Source organism: Centruroides sculpturatus, unplaced genomic scaffold (genome assembly GCF_000671375.1).
Source record: "Centruroides sculpturatus isolate CEXI.00-Female unplaced genomic scaffold, Cexi_2.0 scaffold98, whole genome shotgun sequence".
NCBI lineage: Eukaryota > Metazoa > Arthropoda > Arachnida > Scorpiones > Buthidae > Centruroides > Centruroides sculpturatus.
In genome coordinates, this window is record NW_019384476.1 from 107,814 (window position 1) to 126,858 (window position 19,045).

Genomic DNA, 19,045 nt, shown 5'->3' on the forward strand with positions numbered 1-19,045 from the left:
GTCGCGTTCGCGGCTTTTAAGTAATGCATAAACCTTCGAGGCGCGAGGCCCTTCAGACGCGAGGCATAGGCGGTGGCTCACGTCGTCCATGCCTTACGCCGCCCTTGGTCATAGAAATGATGCAATTTGAATATAAATTATACGAATGTCAAGTTATATTTTTATTACTACGTAAAATATATTTAAGAGTTTATGACCACTGTGCTGGGTGAGACGTTGTTGAAACAAATAAAGTTATGCATTCCATCACGTACATAAACAGTATCGTAATTTGCCAAGTGCAAATCGGCAAATTCGTAAAATTTTTGTTTATTTTGAACAATCCGGATAATCGAAAATCCGGATAATGGAGGTCCGGATAATGGAGGTTCTACTGTATAATATTATAATTTTATAGTCATAAACAATCTATTATCTCTATATGTTAAAATTAAAAGTACTTATTTTATTCAATTTGACAGACAAGTCTTAGAAAATGTAGACTTTTCACATAACAATATAGTATTTAATTGGGTTGCAAATTGGAGCGAAAATATTTGCACAAGAATAATTCTTGCTGGTATCAATGATTATGATTGTAAGTAAAAATAATATATTTATAGAGTAATAGAAATAAATTTATTAATAATTATAATAAGAAATTTTTCGAGAAATGAAAGTATTTATGATTGCCATAAGACAATGTCATAAATACAAAAACTTCAGAAAGACACAATACTTACAGATGACAATGGTAGAAAATGACATGCAGTAGACTCCTGTATAACATGGGGGATACATTCCATGTTGTAGGAAATCGTGGTATAGGGGACATACATTATCGGACAAATTTATGCAGTTCAAACATGTCTCTAAATTTTAACTGTTATCACAAAGGATCAAAGATTTCTTGAACATTTTTCGAAAATTATGGAAGAAAGCAATTATATAGCAGAACAAGTCTATAACGTTGATGAATTTGATTATTTACAATGAAAAATTCTTTTTTAAACTATTGGATGTGTGTTGTGCTGAATTGGAAAGTTTTTGATACTAGCTAAACACCAACCGTATGCCGAAAATCTATTGGGCTAGTTTAAGGCTAATTACTAAATTAGCCTTAAACTAGCCCGATAGATTTTCGGCATACGGTTGGTGTTTAGTTATGTTATATATATTGGGTTTAGCAATGTTTGTGTATGTTTTGATACTAGATTAACTTCCGAAATATAATTTTTTTTGTGTTTATATTTTTCAATATATTTATTTTGTTTGTGCAAAATAAAGAAATAATTTTTAACTATACAATAGCCACAATTATTATTTTAAAAAATTTTCATTAGTCTTAACATTGATGAAAATTCAATGCAAAGCGACATGCAACAGAGAAAAATTTCAACATGGAATAGGTTAATATATTTTTTCATACATGATCAGTTGTCTGAACAATTCTAGTCCCAAATTGTTTTGGATAATCGATGCTCTACTGTATATATAAGTAGCATCATGTTAAATAATATCTCATTCATTACATTCAAATAATAGTGATAATTTAAGAACCCATTATGATGAACAGTTATGTCAAAAGATGAAATAACAAGATTTACATATTCTTAATATAATAATTTGTATAATTTTGTTAACATGACCAAACAAAAATATAACTAATGCCTTTTCAAGTGTTCCGACAGTAAATAGTTTAAATACCATGTACTGTACAATACATATAATTTGAATCTATTTAATCTAAATCTTAAGAATATAGTACAATTTTTAATTATTGTAATATATTATTTTTTTATTAATTTTTTTATTATTTTATATAATTAAATTTAAAATACAGTCGACCCCCCTATAATTACGGTCCCTATAATTACGATTCCTATAAAACTACGAAAAAATTGTGACCGATATCCTTAATAAACAGTAAAAATTCCCTATAATTACCTCAAACGTCATCGGGCAGCCGAACTACTTTTCTGCCGTCCATAGCGCCACGCTACAGAGAGATTTCTATCGTCTGGACAGTATTATATAAATTATATATAAATTAGGTACTGTACATATAATTATATATTAATTATATATAAATTAGGTACTGTATATATAATTATATATTAACTTATTGTAACTTTGTTATAATTAAATATATAATTTCCGCCGTCTAGCGTGGCGCCACGCTACGGAGATTTTTACGCTAACTATCGTCTGTCAGTATGTAAATTAGGTACCGTAAGTCTAATACAGTACTGTAATTTTATACATTTCTTGTGAAAGAAACATTTCTTATTCAACGGCGATTAAAATTATTTATATTAATGATGTCTCCGAAGTTCTACGAAGTTTTCACAGAAAAATAAGTTGTTAGAAATCGGCCGCTCTTTGCTGAGCTGTTCCGCGACGAAAACAATGTTGAGCAATGGCGATGTCGAATGGTGACACTCGGTAAGTAATCCTACAATTTTTTGTTTATAGCATAGTTTATACGGATTATTCCCAAAAAAATATATACGTATTTTGGAAATGTTGAGTCGGATTAGTCTAGAATTGATTAATTTTATGGAAGAAAACCTTTCAAACAGCCGTAGTCCGTAAACTTGACACGTGTCGGGTTGTCATTGGAAGGATTCGTAAGAAATCAGATTCCTAAAGAATGGAACGTATCTCTATCTTATAGGGGGGTCGACTGTATTTTAAATTATTTGTTTCTATTCAGATGTATTAAAGTTTCAAAATTATTAGTTTTTAATATATTAAGCTTATAAATGATTTTTACAGAGTATTTTGAATAAATTATTTGTAAATTTTTTTCAATTCATGAAAAAGAACTTGTTCTATTCTTTAAATTAAAAATAACAATAATTTTATTATTTCTCTATAATTATAAAAATAATTATTTGTTTTAATTAATAACTCAGCTCCAAAAATAGCATCATTTTCACCTGAGATTTGTTGGGAATATTTTTTGGAGTATGAAAATATTGACAAGCTAAATAAATGGATCACAAATATTTTTACCAGAAAGCAACTTGATTTTCCATTTGGATGGACTATTAATGGAACAATGTTAAACAAAATTAAATTATTTTCTACAAATCATGTTCAAGAAGCTGTTTTAAATATTTTAGGAAGGTAAATTCATTTTCTCTTTATATATTACCATTTTAAAAGGTAATTAACAAAATTTTAAAATATTTTAGAATTGGCATATTTTGTGAAGAAGAATTAGAAGATTTTCCATCATTATTAAGACGATTTGGTTGCATTCACTTCAGTTTTGGAGATAAATCTATACTTCAGTGTTCAAGTTCTTCAATTTCAGTTTCTGATTTTACACATCGTATTATTCATTATAGTTTGGAACAAAATATTCCAAACTTTTTATATTACTTTTTAAATGAAAATCTATACAGGTTAGAATTTTAATAATTAAAGTTTTTATTTTAATTATTAAATTATAAATGAATAAGACATATGTAGTAAGGTCCAAAGTTCTCAGCCTGACCTACATTGTGTATGTGCAGAAAAATGTTAAGCTTTGTAAAAAGACGTTGTGAAGCTTAACAATTGAGATATTAATGCTCTCAGTTGTATTTTTATATTCTCATTCCCATGTGTCAGATAATGTGGTTTAATTAATGTAACTTGTATGCATTATGTTGAAGTTTGAGTAAAAAAGAAGGTCGGATGCCATCGGAAATTTATAAACACCTTTGTGATGTGTACAACGATGCTTCTCCACTATATTTTATTTTAAAACTTTTTAAACTGGAAGAGAATCTTTCGATGATGATTCATGCAGCAAATGCCCAAACACTGATTACTGAAGAAAGCATTCCACTTGTTGAGGATGAAGTGCTTTCTGATTGATGTCTGAAGACAAAAGGAATTTCTGCATGATTGAACTTGTTGAAAACAATTGTTCTTTGAATTCTTCATGAACATTTGTTAATGAATAAGGTCAGTGCACTTTGGGTGCCCAAAATTCTTTCTGCAATTCAGAAGCAACAGTGGATTAACTGCACTTGACAGTTTTTGGAGCTATGCAAAGAGAACAGAGAAGAGATTTTGCAGTCCATCATTACTGGGGATGAGATGAAGGTTCTATACTATACTATGATCATCCATCCAAAAGAGAATCGATGGAAACGTGGTGCCACGCATGGGAATCTCCTCTGAAGAAGCCAAAAGTGTTGCAGCAAACAAAGATGGTGATGGCTATGATTTTCTAGAATCACAACTGCATTTTATTGATAGACTTCAAGGATAGAAATTCTACAGTTAATGCTGAATATTATGCCAACCTGATGGTAAAACTCTGGGATGCCATAAAAGAGAAAAGGAGGGGTAAACTTTCAAAAGGTGTGCAACTCCTGCATGACAATGTGTTTGCTCACACTGCATTTTGCATGAAGGCCGTTATTAAAGAATGTGGCTTCATCGAACTTCCTCATCCATTGCACAGTCCCAACCTGACTCTGAGTGACTATTTGTTGAGTGACAAAATTGAAATCTGATCTTTGTAAATGAAAGTTTAATAGTGATGAAGAGATCAGGGCAGCTGTTTTTGAATATTTTGAGGGTAGAGAAAATGTAATTTTTTGACAATATAAATTTGTTAATTCCATGTTATGAAAAATGTATTATTGCAATAAAAGGAAGCTGTATTGAAAAGTAATATACATCTTTTATTTATTTGACACATCTTTTGGACCTTACTATGTATCTCCACTTAATAACTGCTTAGGTGTATTAAATACTCGGTTCAGATGTCACGCCAACAGTTAACTTAATCAAAAACTTCATTAAGAAACTTCAGACTATGAGGCGTTAAATAAAATTTAAAAATTTAAATGTTCTGTTCGATTTCTCTATTCGATTTGAATTGCCCGAAGACGACGTACATATTTACGTTGAAAGCGCTTGCAAGATTAAAATATTTCTCCTAATTTTATTTAACGCCTCATAGTCTGAAGTTTCTTAATGAAGTTTTTGATTAAAATAATAACTGCTTATTTTACAATTCTCTTCGTCTATGACTGATATAAAGTGCTGTTTATTTTTAGTATTTTTTTTAGCACTCATGAATGTTTTCAACAATTTTAAAATTGTCATTATCCTAAAATTGTTGAAAACATTTGTTTATATAATTACATTTTATTTTTTGCTGGATTTTCTGGTGTATATAAAGTTATATCTTACCCAGTTATTAAGGGACATTGAATTCGAAGATTTATTTAATGACAGTTTACTAGATAACAACTAGTTCAAAAAATGGGATTGATTATAGTTTCAAAATGTTAATAAAACAAAATATGTATAAACTTCAAAAACTAGATGTATAAACTAAAATTAATATTAAAACCTTAAATCCAGTAAAAACTGAATATTTATGAACAGAATGAACATTTTTGACCATGTGCAATGACCATCTTCATGTTCTGAAATGGAATTAATGAATAGAACAGGAAGCACATTTGAAATTAAAAACATTTGAAAATTACAAATTTACATAGTGAGTCACATGTGCAGGAGCATAAATATATTAAACACTTATAGATGTTTGAGCACTAGAATTAGGGAACATCAGGACATCATTAGGAAGCTCTTATGCGCTACTGTTGTGGTGGCCTTTGCTTGTGATAGTAATATGGATGTTTCTTTTGATAGAACACACCTACTATAATACATTGCACTTTGATTATGATTTAACTTAAATGTTTGGAAACTCTAAATTTATAAGGCTACCAAGAAAGGGATTACAATTAACTTTAAAGATTCTGCAGTTGTGCCACATGTTTGAAGAGCATTATTTGAAGTTTTATAGTTTTATTTATTATCATTTTGCTATATTTATGTTTGCTTACTCACAATATTTGTATATATTGCTGTATTTATTTGTTTTATTTTGTATTTAATATTTATCTTGTTAATTATTCCTGTTTTCTGTTTTATATTATTAATAGCACTGAATCTCTCTTGCATTGTTTATTCTGTTCTACACCACTTTTGGGTATGATATCATCATTTTCCAAGTGGTCCAAAATGCCTGATGGTGAGTTCTAGTTTAATTTTTGTATACACCTAATGATGCAATCAGACAAATAATTTAACTTATATGGGCAAGTTATCTGATCATTAAGTTTTAAAATGCAAAAATATTTTAATCATGTCAAAAAAGGAAATAATAGTTATTACATGCACAAAGTTATTGAAACTTTAATCTGATGAAAATTTCTAAATATTGAAAAATGAATTAAAATATTAAATTAATATTAATAATTTAAATTTTTTTGTAAATGCATATAAATACAATTTTGAAATTTTACAATGTTTTTCTGTCAGTGGATAATAAGAATACTGAAAATATAAGCCCTGAAGAAGCAGTTTTTATCATAGTTTTAGATATTTTGTTAATTTTAAATTTAGTAGAGGAGAAGATGGTATTATGGAACCCCAATTATATTTTAGTGAATTGTAAACAAGGTATCATAACTAGACCAACATTTTTTGTGCGAAAAGTACTGGTAACTAGTAAACTAAATGTTCCTAATTGGATTTTTCACTAGTGTAACTATAAGTATGGTTTTTGAAGGCTTTTGTACAAAAAGTCAGAAAGTAAGCTTAGAGAAAATTGGGTGGTAATATGGAACCTTACTGTATATTTTCAAAAAATGCTTTAATGTAGCCAAAAACAAGTAGGAAAGTAGAAAAAATGTTAAATAATTACAAAATTATTTACTCCAATGTATTTTATCGCAAAAATGCTTTTATAATAGAAAAATATNGAATCAAACCTTTAGTAAGGTTTACACTTTTAATAGTATTTATTTATTACCAGATCAGCAATTTTGTTTCTAGAACACATAATATGATTAATATTATTCTTCACTAATGATTTTTGGAGATTGAGTATCACTAATTTATTAAAATTTGATAAATTTATCATCAATTAAGATTATTTAGTAATAGTAAATCTTATTAATTAGCCTAATAAATTCTAAATATATGCATAAAAGTCGTTTCAACATTCCACAGAAGAGTTATTAATATGAAATCTGCTTTAGTTTTTATGTAAATATTCTATTTTTTATTTTAATTTTTAAGAATTTCCTTGTTAAAATTTGAATAAAGTTTCTCTTCGGAGACATTAATTTATGATTAGCATAATATATAATTGAATTGTTTTTCAGAAATGTAGAAATCACACATTAATTATATTGTAGACTTGACTATTGTCGTTCTTCATTAATGATTTTCAAGAGAATATATCGTATAAATCTTTAAAGAAAGAAACATTTTTTACTGTGGATTCCGTAAAATAGAGTCGTATCTTCTGCCTATAAATAAATGTCAAGTGAACCATCCAGAACGACATGCACCGATTACCATGGGGCGTCACCTCCTCCTTTGGAGCAGCAAAGACAACACCTCGTTAGATGAACCTTTTGGCGACATATGTCTGACAGATTTGGATCCAAGGATGTGGAGACAAGTGGGAAACAGATCAGGCCACAGGTGTCGTTGCTAATAACACCAACAAACACCTGGCATCCGCATCAATAATGTTTAACCAATAATGTTGACTAGATGCCTGGAGATACGTGTTAAAAGAGGAATCGCTCCATAAAAAAAATAATAATAATAAATAAATAAATCGATATTTTGAGAGAAAAGTTAATTCCATTTACTCGATTTACCATTTATTAAAAATGTCTACATAATTACATCTCGGACGTGCTAACTACATAATACATTTGAAACGTAAAATGTCTATTTTTTCTGGCGAGAAGAAGAAAAACGATTGAAGTGTCATTCATATATAATAAGTGATTTGAACATAAAATAGATATACTTCGCATCACATCGACCGCAGGAATGTGATTGTGGATTGGAGTCGAATTCGTCCTCGACACGCTATTTGTCACTTGGGCGTGCCACTGCTCCTTGATGGATGAGTGTTCTATTCCGGAGAATGAATTAATCGTGTTAGTTTGACAAGAAACGACTTCCCGACATCCAGACACGGAAAATATTCCAATGTGCACAGAATGGAATTAAATATTCCTACAGTTTTATTAAAAAATTGAGATCAATAACTGTTCTATTAAGAAGAATGAAAAGCTGTCTGAAAACAATTTTCAGAATTTTTATCTATAATTCTTCTTACAAATTTAATAAGCAGCTTTTTAAAGAATAGATCTGTTTGCATAAATTATTTATGGAAATTATAAGCATAATCCAAGTTAATTTTTTCAATATCAATGCTTGTGTCGCTGTTGGCGTTCAAAAATATAACCGTCATAAGTATTGATTTTAAAACATTAACTACAATAGTTTCTAAAACATTGTTTTATATTGAAAAAAAACTTGAATATTTCTTTAAAAATTTACAATTTAAGTCATACTTGTATTTAAAAAATGCAATTAATTTAGATTTTACACGTAATTTATGTATTTATATGTATTTTAAAAGTGTAAGCTTATAGAACGAAGAAAAATGAGTCTTGCACATATTTTAACATAAATGACCTTTGATGACGTCAAGAATGTGCAAGAGGAACTTGTTTCTAGCAGACAGCTTGTCGCCTGTCTGGGAATGTAGATCATGCAAGGAGTTTTGCAGATGGTGGCTTTTTAAACACCGAATGATTTTCCATAAGAAAAAACGTTCATCAGAAACACCAAATGCGGGGAAGTATTGTTCGACCTCAAAGCAAACAATAAAAATCTGTTTTTAAAGCGACAAAGAGTACTGTTTACATAAAAAAAGGGATGCAGTTAAAGCGTGAGGCTGTTTCGGCAAATTGACGCGTATTGTGCACCTTGACACCATCAAACTGACTTTATTCAATAAGTTGACATAATAACAAAGAGCTGTCACGATACAGGATATCAGTGCCTCACTTTATGCACAGTCCAAGAGAACTATCGTTGTTAAATTTGGGATAAACAACCTAAATTGTCACAATCAATCTTAAAAAGCGAACTTCCTCTACACTAAAAATATCTACATGAACAATTAGCAATGGAATAAATCTTATATATTTAAAATTAATCGAGAATTAATTTAACTTATAACTTTAAAAATCTTATTCTACTATACAGCACAGTATAGTTTTCTAGGTAGTATTCTGTTCTATAAAGTAAATAAATGTTTTAAAAACTAGGCCTATTATAAATTTATAATTACAAAAATAATAAAGCAGTGGACAAACTTTTCTAGTCAGCTTTTTACACGTTTTTAACACGTTACATCAAATATAATAGATTAAATTTTATGTAATTCCAAAATTTTGCTAATATAGTTCAACTATTTTTTCTAGGATAATGCATCATTTGATCCATCAAGACTCTTTGGTTGGCAAACAACTAACAATATTAAAAATGAAGGTAATATAATTTCTTACATTTAAATTTTCAGTTTTACACTATGATCATCTATGATTGATTTTGTGAGGTCTGGAAATAGTGTTAACAAAAAGAATAAAAAGGTAAAATTTGTTAAGATCGACAGTAAAGAAAACAAGTTGTAAAAGTGTCGAATCAGTGATACCGGACTATGATGTCAGTGCTCATAGAGGATAACAGGAAAAGCAAAATTTCAATTAAAGAAAATTTAAAAAGAGGATTTAAATTTTAAAACATTAAGACGCAGTTTAGAAAGTAAAATGAAACTAGAAAAATATCAAAATGAGCATGGGTGTCATAGTCATTGATTAAACGCGATCAGAGTCTAAAGGAACATGTTGAATAGACCATCTCTAGCCGACCTTTTCCATGACCGACACGGAGCTCCATTTACACCTGGAGACAGGTGGGAGACCAATTAGAAAGTGCAGAAGAAAAGTCCGTTTAATTAGCAACAATTCAGTCACGAAAAACTTATAAGAACTCAGACGTCAAGGACAGAAGTTGGCCTCTTCTAGTCTACCTGTGGTGTTTGTTTCCGCTCCACTCATTGTACATCCGTTTATCTTTTTTTGTGCTGTTTCTCCTGATTATGAACATTAAAGTGTCACCACCCCAGAGCCCTACCAGCATTGGACCGGAATGAAAAGAAAAGGAACTTCTGAAGACAACTCACAGAACTCTGAACCCCAGGATCTTGAGAATTTTATGTAAGCACATTTGTCAAAAATAAACTGTGAAACACTTATCTTTCCTGCCTCCTCAAAATTGTCACCCACATATAAATAGACCTAAGCCATCCCAATGTTAGGGAATAAAAACTCCCCCCAATAGGCGATCTTACAGTGGTGTTTGAGAAGTGAAATTTTAAGTCCCCAATCTCCACCAGGTCGGCAAGCTTACAATTTTAAAAATTCTTTGAATTTGTTTGGATGTAAAGTACAACTCATAAAATAAATTCATTATAAAATGAAGTAATTGATTTTTTGAGAGAACTAATATAAATTATAGAAATTAGATTTTTGATAATGTTGCATTTAATATATTTGATCAAAAAGTTAAAAGATCAGTATTTAAATGTTTGTACCATTGATTTTATAATAATAATTTCAATTAATGAAAAAGTTTATTTTTAAAACTTTTTCAATAATTTATAGGAAATTAACATTTAGTTTAATTTTGTATTTAATTAATTTTATTAGTTGTAATTAACTTTAAAATTTTTTTATTAGGTAAAATGAATTTATATAGAGTAAATTTAAATTTTCTGTGATTTATAGTACTTTAATTATAATATAATTTAAACATAGTTACATATAAGTAACCTTTCAAAGTATTATTGCTGTTATTTATTTTAAACATTCTCAAGAAAGAATTAATTTTATTATTCTAAAGTCATCATTTATTTTTTGTTAATGTAAATATTTTCACTTGGTTTTTAAAAATGCAATATAAATATTTTAAGTTTTAACTTGATGTGCTGTTTTATTTTAATTATTGAAATACAATCAAACTCTGTTATAACAAACTTTAAGGATCAAGTCATTTTCTTCTGATAATCACTACTTGCTATAACTGTTTTGTAGTGATATACCTTATATTACTAGCATTGATTATAGCTAGTAATGGTTAATGACTATATATAAGTTGTATTTTATTTGACTCAATACAATAAAATTTTAAAATGCAACAAACAAACTTTCTAATTTATTTACCACAATTCAAAATACATCATTTTCCTTTCTTAAAAAAAACAACCATTTGACTTTTTAATACAATATTTTACCATATACTTATAAGTATATCTGTTTTTAAAACCATTCATTGTTGTAAATAAAATTTTGATGTCTGAACTACTCCACAAACTTCTGTTTGCAGTTGTTTCTTTTATTATTCACCAATTGGAAATCCACCACTTAAATAACTTGAAAACATCACACTAATGCTTTGTTGACATCTGTAAGAATACATTTTTTGAAATTTTTAGTATCTGGGATGTTATTCTCCAGTGCATTTAAATAGCCATCCTTACTTTTTACAGTGCTAATGCCATTGAAGACAAGCCAAATTTTCTGCACCCTTCTACGTTTTTAATCTGTGCTCTAGTTCTCAGAGGCACATTCTATTATTAGAAGACATATATATCATGAAATAAGACAAAAAACTGAAGGATAAATGTAAAAATGCATCACTAAAACAGTTTGTATAACACAACATAGTTTTGACAACTCAGAGGATAGTTCATTCAAGTGATAAAGCTTTATCACTTATTACATACTACACAGGACAAAAATTTGCTTGTTATATTTGAAGTAAACTTGTTTTAATTGTAAACATTTGTATGAAAATGTGTCTTAGGCTGTGTACACACTAGGCGTTTTTCAACGCGCGTTTTAAAGAACCAAGAGTTCTATATAGGCGTACACACTCAAACACGTGCTTGTGGCCAAGCACATGTTTAGAGATTTTTGTTAAAACGTGCATTTTGCGGGCGTTTTCAGATATATGTGCTGCCATGTTACTGTACATTCGATCGCGCGTTTTGCGGGCGTCAGCCGAGCGCTTTGAGATATATGTGCTGCCATGTTACTGTACATTCGATCACGCGTTTTGCGGGCGTCAGCCGAGCGCTTTGAGATATATGTGCTGAAATGGAGAACGATCATTTCCATACTGATCTATTTATTGATGAAATCTAAAAGAGACCAACCATCGTCAAAGGATTTTATAGATATTTTAAAAGAATTAAAAAACTTGGGTTCATTTTGTCTTAGTTTTGGATACAACGTCGCAAACATTCCATGTGTCAGTCTATCTCGTAATATTGGGTGCACCCAAAATTCTCTTTGCCTCTGCCATCATCTTTTATAGCGACGATGGAGGGGGGGCACACAAGCAATTACTTTCACATCCATTTCCAAACTGAGCCAGTGCGTACGCTCCAAAAACGCTCATCGAACGCCGAGCTAACGCGCGTTTAAAAACGCCTAGTGTGTACACTGCCTTAACAGTAAAGAAAATGAAGATTTCCTTGTATATACTATGAACTTGTTATAACCGTGCTTGTTACAGCTGAATTCAGCTGTACATGAAAATAGAAATCTTTATAGATTTTGTTTAAATTTTACTATAGAAAGTATAAAAAGTTAATAAAATCATAAATTATTATATAAATAGATATAAATTTATGAATTAAATATAGATGTGGATTATGAATTATTCATATTTAATCTCTCAATTTTTTAATATGTGATACTAATAGTAAATAACAATGTACTGTATTTTTCTATTACATTTATAAACCAAAATTTTATAATATAACTAACAAAATAATTTTTTATATATAATGTCCTATCTAAGTTTTTCTTGGAGAATATATTTATCATTTGTAATATTTGCCTTAACTGTTTTTAATTTATCTCTCAAATACAGAATGTTTCACAATGTTTTGACGATTTCAAAGTTGAATAACTCTCAAACTAATTGCTAAAAAAAGTTGAAAATTTTACACAAGTACAAAATTTATTCAATTTTACTTATGAAATACTACATCGGACAAATGATGACCATTCGTGGCTACATAAGACTCGAGGCATTTCACCCAGCTCAAAATTGAACACATATTTTTGTAACTGCTGGAGGAATTCTGGAAATTTCATCTTGAATTCGATCTCTTAATTGTTCCAAGCTTTTTGGCTGGTCAAAGTACACTCTCACCTTCAAATAACCCCATAGGTAAAAGTCTGGCGGGGTTAAATCAGGTGAGCGAGGTGGCCATTCTGCTATGCACACGTTCGATGTTCTTGGGAGTTCGTATGGTTTTCCTATGGCCGGTTGACTTTTGATTTGATGCACTGACAATTTCATGGAAGTTTTTTACCAAATTCAAGATTGTTCCATGAGCAGGAATTGGATATCGCAGCTGAATCTTAAAATGTTTATGAAATTCACGTTGCATGCGCACAACAGATTTGCTGACGCGAAAATAGCACTCCACCATGAATGCATGATGTTACTTCGACCAGTACGCCATGATACTACGTAGTAACCTATATGAGATGAAAGTTGACAATCCACACTACTAGTAGAGGGTACCACTGTTGCTGTATCTTGGTTTTAACATGAGTTATTCAACTTTTAAATTGTCAAAACATTGTGAAACATCCTGTATGATCATTTAAATATTAAATCTCAAATTGTAAACTATGTTTTTAGTTAATGTACAGCATTATTTCTTGATACAGTTATTTATTATTATTGATCATTGCTTCCCATAAATTCAGACTGTTCAATCATTCTATCTTTCTAAAATAATTGAAACTGAATAAATTATTTCTTTTATTATCTCACAGATTTCACACAGGACAATATTAGATTAGGAAAAATGTTTTTATAATTTACATTTATGTTTTTAGTAGTAATAAAAATTTATCTAGTTTCAATTAACTCAGATGTCTAACAATGGAAAATACAGTTTCCATGAAACTACTGGTATAAAGCAATAAAAATACATAATTACTGATAACCAGCAGATTTAATTTAATAAAAAAAAATGTTTTCCTCCATTTTTAATGGTCATCATCAGGTTTAGAACTAATAAAATGCGTGTTTTAAAAAGTATAAAAATTTAAAAGTTTTGAACATTGTGAAATACACACATGCTCAATGTCATATTTAACAAGGTTCTTCAAACTAGATAACAATTTTAAAAAATACCCAGTTTATACAAAATATAAAATTCAAACTTAATTCAAGATCTATTGGAAATCAAAGCATGCCCTCCATGCATTGCTAGCGAGTCCATTTCTTTTAAATTAATTGTCGTCCCCCTTTTAAATGCTTTGAATATTTCTAGTCTTTTAAGATATTTTAGGTTGGCAGAGTCATCACTGCATTGTAGTAACTGGCATTCTCATATTTAACTTGCACATCTTTATCAACAGTGAAAGAATCTATTTAATTCTAAACCTGATGATGACCATTAAATGACCATTAAAAATTGAGGAAAATGTTTGTTTTTTGTTTAATTAAATCTAATTCATATTGGTTGTCAGTAATTACATATCTTTAGATGGAAAATAGTTGCAATAATAATTTTAAATTATCTATCTTTTGAAAAAATGTATTATTAAATAAATTTAATAATTTATTTAGTATTTTACTTTTGTTATTGAGGTTTAAAATATCATATACTTCCAATTCTGTATTTTTCAGATGCTATGACTGAACTACCTCATTTTTCATTATCAAATTTAGTTGAAACATATGGATATAAGAAAAAACTTACTTTTCATTATTATTTATTAAATGGTAGGCCAAGCTATGCTTATGCAAAATTCATTGTTAAAGAAATTGCAATGGCTGGAACAATTACTGTTAGAAGGTAAAATATTAAGATTTTTTTATTTATAATATTAGTAGATGATCATTTAGTTCAGTGTTTTTCAACCTTCTTGAATACGTGACCTCTTTACAAGTTAAAAAATTCTGGCGACCCCAAGGGCCATATTAAAACTATATCAGTGATTTTAAAAACTATGTATCTAATTTTCTTTCTGTTGAGAGCTAAATATCAATCGAAAAACCAATTGTACTGTAAATTTTACAGTTCAATTGGTTTTTCAGGTTTATTTTACAGTGTAAAATAAACAGGCACAGCCTTCTCATTGAAACTGTAGTTTTTTTTTATTGTAGTGTAGGACCTACAAACACTTGTCTTTTTCTTTTACTCACAACCCCCGTGTAAGGCTTTGCAACCCCCCTAGGGGTCGCGACCCACAGGTTGAAAAGCACTGATTTAGTTAATTAAGAAAAATTATTATTTGCATAGAAAAATTATTTTTTTAGTTCATAGCTTAATGGCTTATAATATTTTCACATTATGTGTAATTACACTATATTTTTAAAATTTGATAAGTTAAAATTTTTAATTTAGTATAAAAAGAAATGTTTAGAATAGGGATAACCTTTCATATAATCCAAATACCTTATAATCATTGAGCACTTTCAGGTATTTTTCAAAAAGATATAAATTTAGATTATAAATATTACCATTTGCCCGACAATACATATCTTCAAATTCTTTAGCATACTCAAATATTAATACTTAGTTTTTTTTTTCCAACTTTTATTAATTGGTATGAAAAATAAAAATAAATGTTAAATTAGAAAACAGTAGAGTTTTAATTAGCAATTAACATTTGATAGAAATACATACATTTTTTTAGAAATTCTGTTAATAACTGTGTTATAAAAGATATTAACTGTGTAATAACTGTGTAATAAAAGATATTCTCTTTAATTTAGCCTACAAGATGACTAAATCTCAGTGTTACAAATTTCTGGCTGTAGAATTAGTTTGAAGAAATATTTTAAATGTTTTTTTATTTGAGTAATTAAAAATACTTAAAAAACTCAACACTCAAAATCTAGCAATTATTCTATAAAATAACCTCTTAAGAGAAAAAAAAAATATTATATTAAATACAATATTTTGAATAAATCTTATTTACTTGTATGTGGATAATTCTGTTTGTTTATAAAATTCAAGAAATTTAAAATACAAAATACTTTATAAAGATCATAATAACATTAATGAAACTGCAAAGTTTAAAAATTATTCTATAATCTTAATTAATTTGGAAAAATGCTTTAATTCTTTATAAATACAAATTGACAAAATATAATGTGAAATGAAATCATTTTTTAATTCAAGTTTTTATTCTCTTTTATTTTAATGATGTGTAGATAAAGCATTCAGTTTATTAGATAATGAAGACTTAATATTCATTATATATTCTTATTGAAAATTGAGCTAGAGTCCTTACCAGATTTTTTTTATAAAGATCAAAAATTTTAAAAATTATTTTGAAATTTTATCTTATTTTTCTTAATAGAATCATAACTACCTTGTCAATACTATATGTTTTACATATACTCTCTTGGACTTCATTTTGTCTTGAAAAGACAAAGTGGGGTTGAAAAGAGGTTGAGTGTATGTGGTTAGTTTAGTTATTGTGGTTAATCAGCATTATTATCTTCTATTAAATATTTATTAAATATTACTTTATGCATTTTTAGCTCCATAGTACAGTAGAACCTCGAAAACTCAGCCTAATGTGGACCGAAGGGTGGCCGAGTTTGTGAAAATGCCGGGTTATCGGGAATGGGGTTAAAAAATATAAGTACGAGTGTTTCCTCAGAAAATACTGTACTGTACTTGTATGTATTGTTTACTTGAGAATATAACAGAGAATAAACTGCCCAAATACCCTTAAACAAAGGAAAAGTACGTCCTTTATGAAGGCATAGAGCCTTTACTACATGAAAATGAAAATTAATGAATACACTGTGTACAGTAATTTACCTGATAAGACAGACCTCAGAAAAATACTTTATGAGAGCTTTTATACTTTTATAAAGCTGTCTATAATGAAAATTAATTAACTAAGGATTTTTTTGCCCTGCCAGGGTGTGGCCGAGTTATCCGGAGTGCCGGGTTATCGAGAGCCGAGTTTTCGAGGTTCTACTGTATTATCTATATTAAATGTTTAATTCAGGTATCCAACTGTTGAATTTACATTTAAATGAGTTGGAACAGTGATTTATATATGTTAAGAAGCTGAAATTGTACTAAAACAGAACGAAAACATTGCTTCATGATTAAATTTAAACACTTAGGTATCTGAAATTAAGCATTTAATACAGATAAAATATTTATATTTATTAAAAATTCTTGATTACAAATTAACAAAAAAGAGAACACATCCTATCAATTTCTCCTATAGCACCACTAAAATGAACCAATTCAATGGCCAACTCTAGTTATGCTAACTATACTGGCTGTTATGTAGAATTAGGGTAAATATAGTTATCTCTTGCTTAACACAGTTTTGCTTAATTCAGGATTTGATTAATGTGCAAAATTAATTGCAGCAATTCCTTTATATTTGTGGCAATGGTTTTAATTAATGTGGCTTTAACAGCTAACTTTACCGTACTTAATGTATATGTTTTTCTCCGCAAAAGGTATTTGTGAATTTGCTATTTTTATACTGAGAGTGATTTCCTATATATGTAGTTTAATTTAATTACAATAATTGTGAAATTTAACACATTACTTCTAATGTGAAATTGTATTCTTTGTTTAGAAGCTGATTTTAAAACTTTGCTTTACATTTTGTTTGTGTAAAATCAAATTGAAATGTTTACAGATAAAATGCATATCAAGCATACTATGTATACTTTTTAAATTTCATAAAGGATATAATGCTATACAGATAGTAAAAAAATACTTGAAATGTATGGGGAAGATGCTCCTAAATGTCAGATGTGTCAAATATGGTTTTGAAAGTTATGTTCAGGAAATTTTGAACTAAAGGATACAAAACATATGAGCCACCTAAAAGCTATTGTTATAGAGAAATTTTGGGAAGAAATTGCTAAAAATTGACAAATCAACTCATGAACTTGCAACAAATCTTAGTGTGTCACCAACATGATGATTGTTCTCTGCATGCATTAAGTGGGAAAAAAATTACATTAAGTATAATTTTGTCTGACAAAGGTAGGCAGCTCTAAGGTTTCATTTTATTTTTAAATTAGTTACTTATTTTTATCACAGAAAACATTTCACTGATGACAAAATAAAAATATTTGTTATTAAGCTTATATATGCTTATCTAGAGTTATTGTATGTAACAAAGTACCTAACAGTAACTCTAGATTACTATTTAAATGTCACTCATAATCAGCTGCACCAGCTTCAGTACAGCCAAATAGTTTTTCTGCAGATTAGTGGTTGTAAGACATTGCTTGCATTATTATATACTCATATAATCAAATTTTACAGGTATTAAATAAGAATTAAAATATGAAACAATAATAAGAAAATTACTCATTAATACAGATGAAATTAATACAGATGATTATTATATTTTAATTAAGGAAAACCTTATAAATTAAAATTTTTATTGACAGAACTTCAGCAGCATGTAAAGAAGCTTTATTACTTGCTATTAGAAATTATAGTATAACAAAAATTACTTCAGCCTGTATACTATTTACTGAAATGTTGGGCCATGATTCATTAAAACTAAGAACTTATATTCAGATTGCATTAATTGTTCATAAAGCGAGAAATTCAGATAAAGACATTGTGGATTCTGAAATAGGTAAGATATTAAATATATTTTATGTTATAAAATTATAAATTTGTAATTAATTAAAATTTTAGTGTGAAAGCTTGAATTTTCATGACTGCATATTTTATTAATTTTCAATTTATAAATATTTAATGCTTTTCCTTTCATATATAAAATTAACAATTTTCTTAAAATAATTGTGAATTCTGATATTATAAATATGAATATTTTTGTAGAATTTTGATCTTTATCTTAAGAAGTTTCAATATAAAAAATATAAATTAAAACAAAAAATAATTTATTTTTATAAAAAAATTTTTAATGTTACAAAACTAAGAGCAATTTGTTAATAAAAATATTGATTATTGATGAAATATTTTATATTCATGAAGCTGTTTATTTAACAAATTAATTTCAAATCAAAACTTTATTATTCCTAATAATTACATTTTAAAGAAAAAACTAAAATTGTGTATATATACATTTATTGAAACAATTTTATATATTTCCTC

At 28.4% G+C, this 19,045-nt stretch overlaps 2 protein-coding genes across 4 annotated transcripts in view; both read left to right on the forward strand.

Annotated features, from left to right (window-relative positions):
• The first annotated feature begins 465 nt into the window (after window positions 1-465).
• On the forward strand, window positions 466-7,510 carry LOC111621339. Its single transcript, XM_023363436.1, has 5 exons — window positions 466-577; window positions 2,898-3,111; window positions 3,180-3,392; window positions 5,946-6,034; window positions 7,269-7,510. The coding sequence occupies exons 2-5, from the start codon at window positions 3,044-3,046 to the stop codon at window positions 7,508-7,510; spliced, it is 612 nt and encodes a 203-aa protein (XP_023219204.1). The 5' UTR covers window positions 466-577; window positions 2,898-3,043.
• A 1,786-nt stretch (window positions 7,511-9,296) lies between these two features.
• The window catches only part of LOC111621313 (spatacsin-like), a 50,447-nt gene continuing 40,698 nt past the window's right edge, over window positions 9,297-19,045 (forward strand). For 2 of the 3 annotated variants that reach the window (XR_002756050.1, XM_023363396.1), the window contains exons 1-3: window positions 9,297-9,372; window positions 14,605-14,773; window positions 18,370-18,563. Coding sequence is in view for 2 of the 3 variants with exons in the window: in XM_023363396.1 (XP_023219164.1) it covers window positions 14,610-14,773; window positions 18,370-18,563 (358 nt within the window). In the remaining variant the exon portion in view is untranslated. Of the gene's footprint in view, window positions 9,373-9,397; window positions 10,101-14,604; window positions 14,774-18,369; window positions 18,564-19,045 lie in introns of those variants that run through there. The other variant, XM_023363397.1, reaches the window with a different exon arrangement.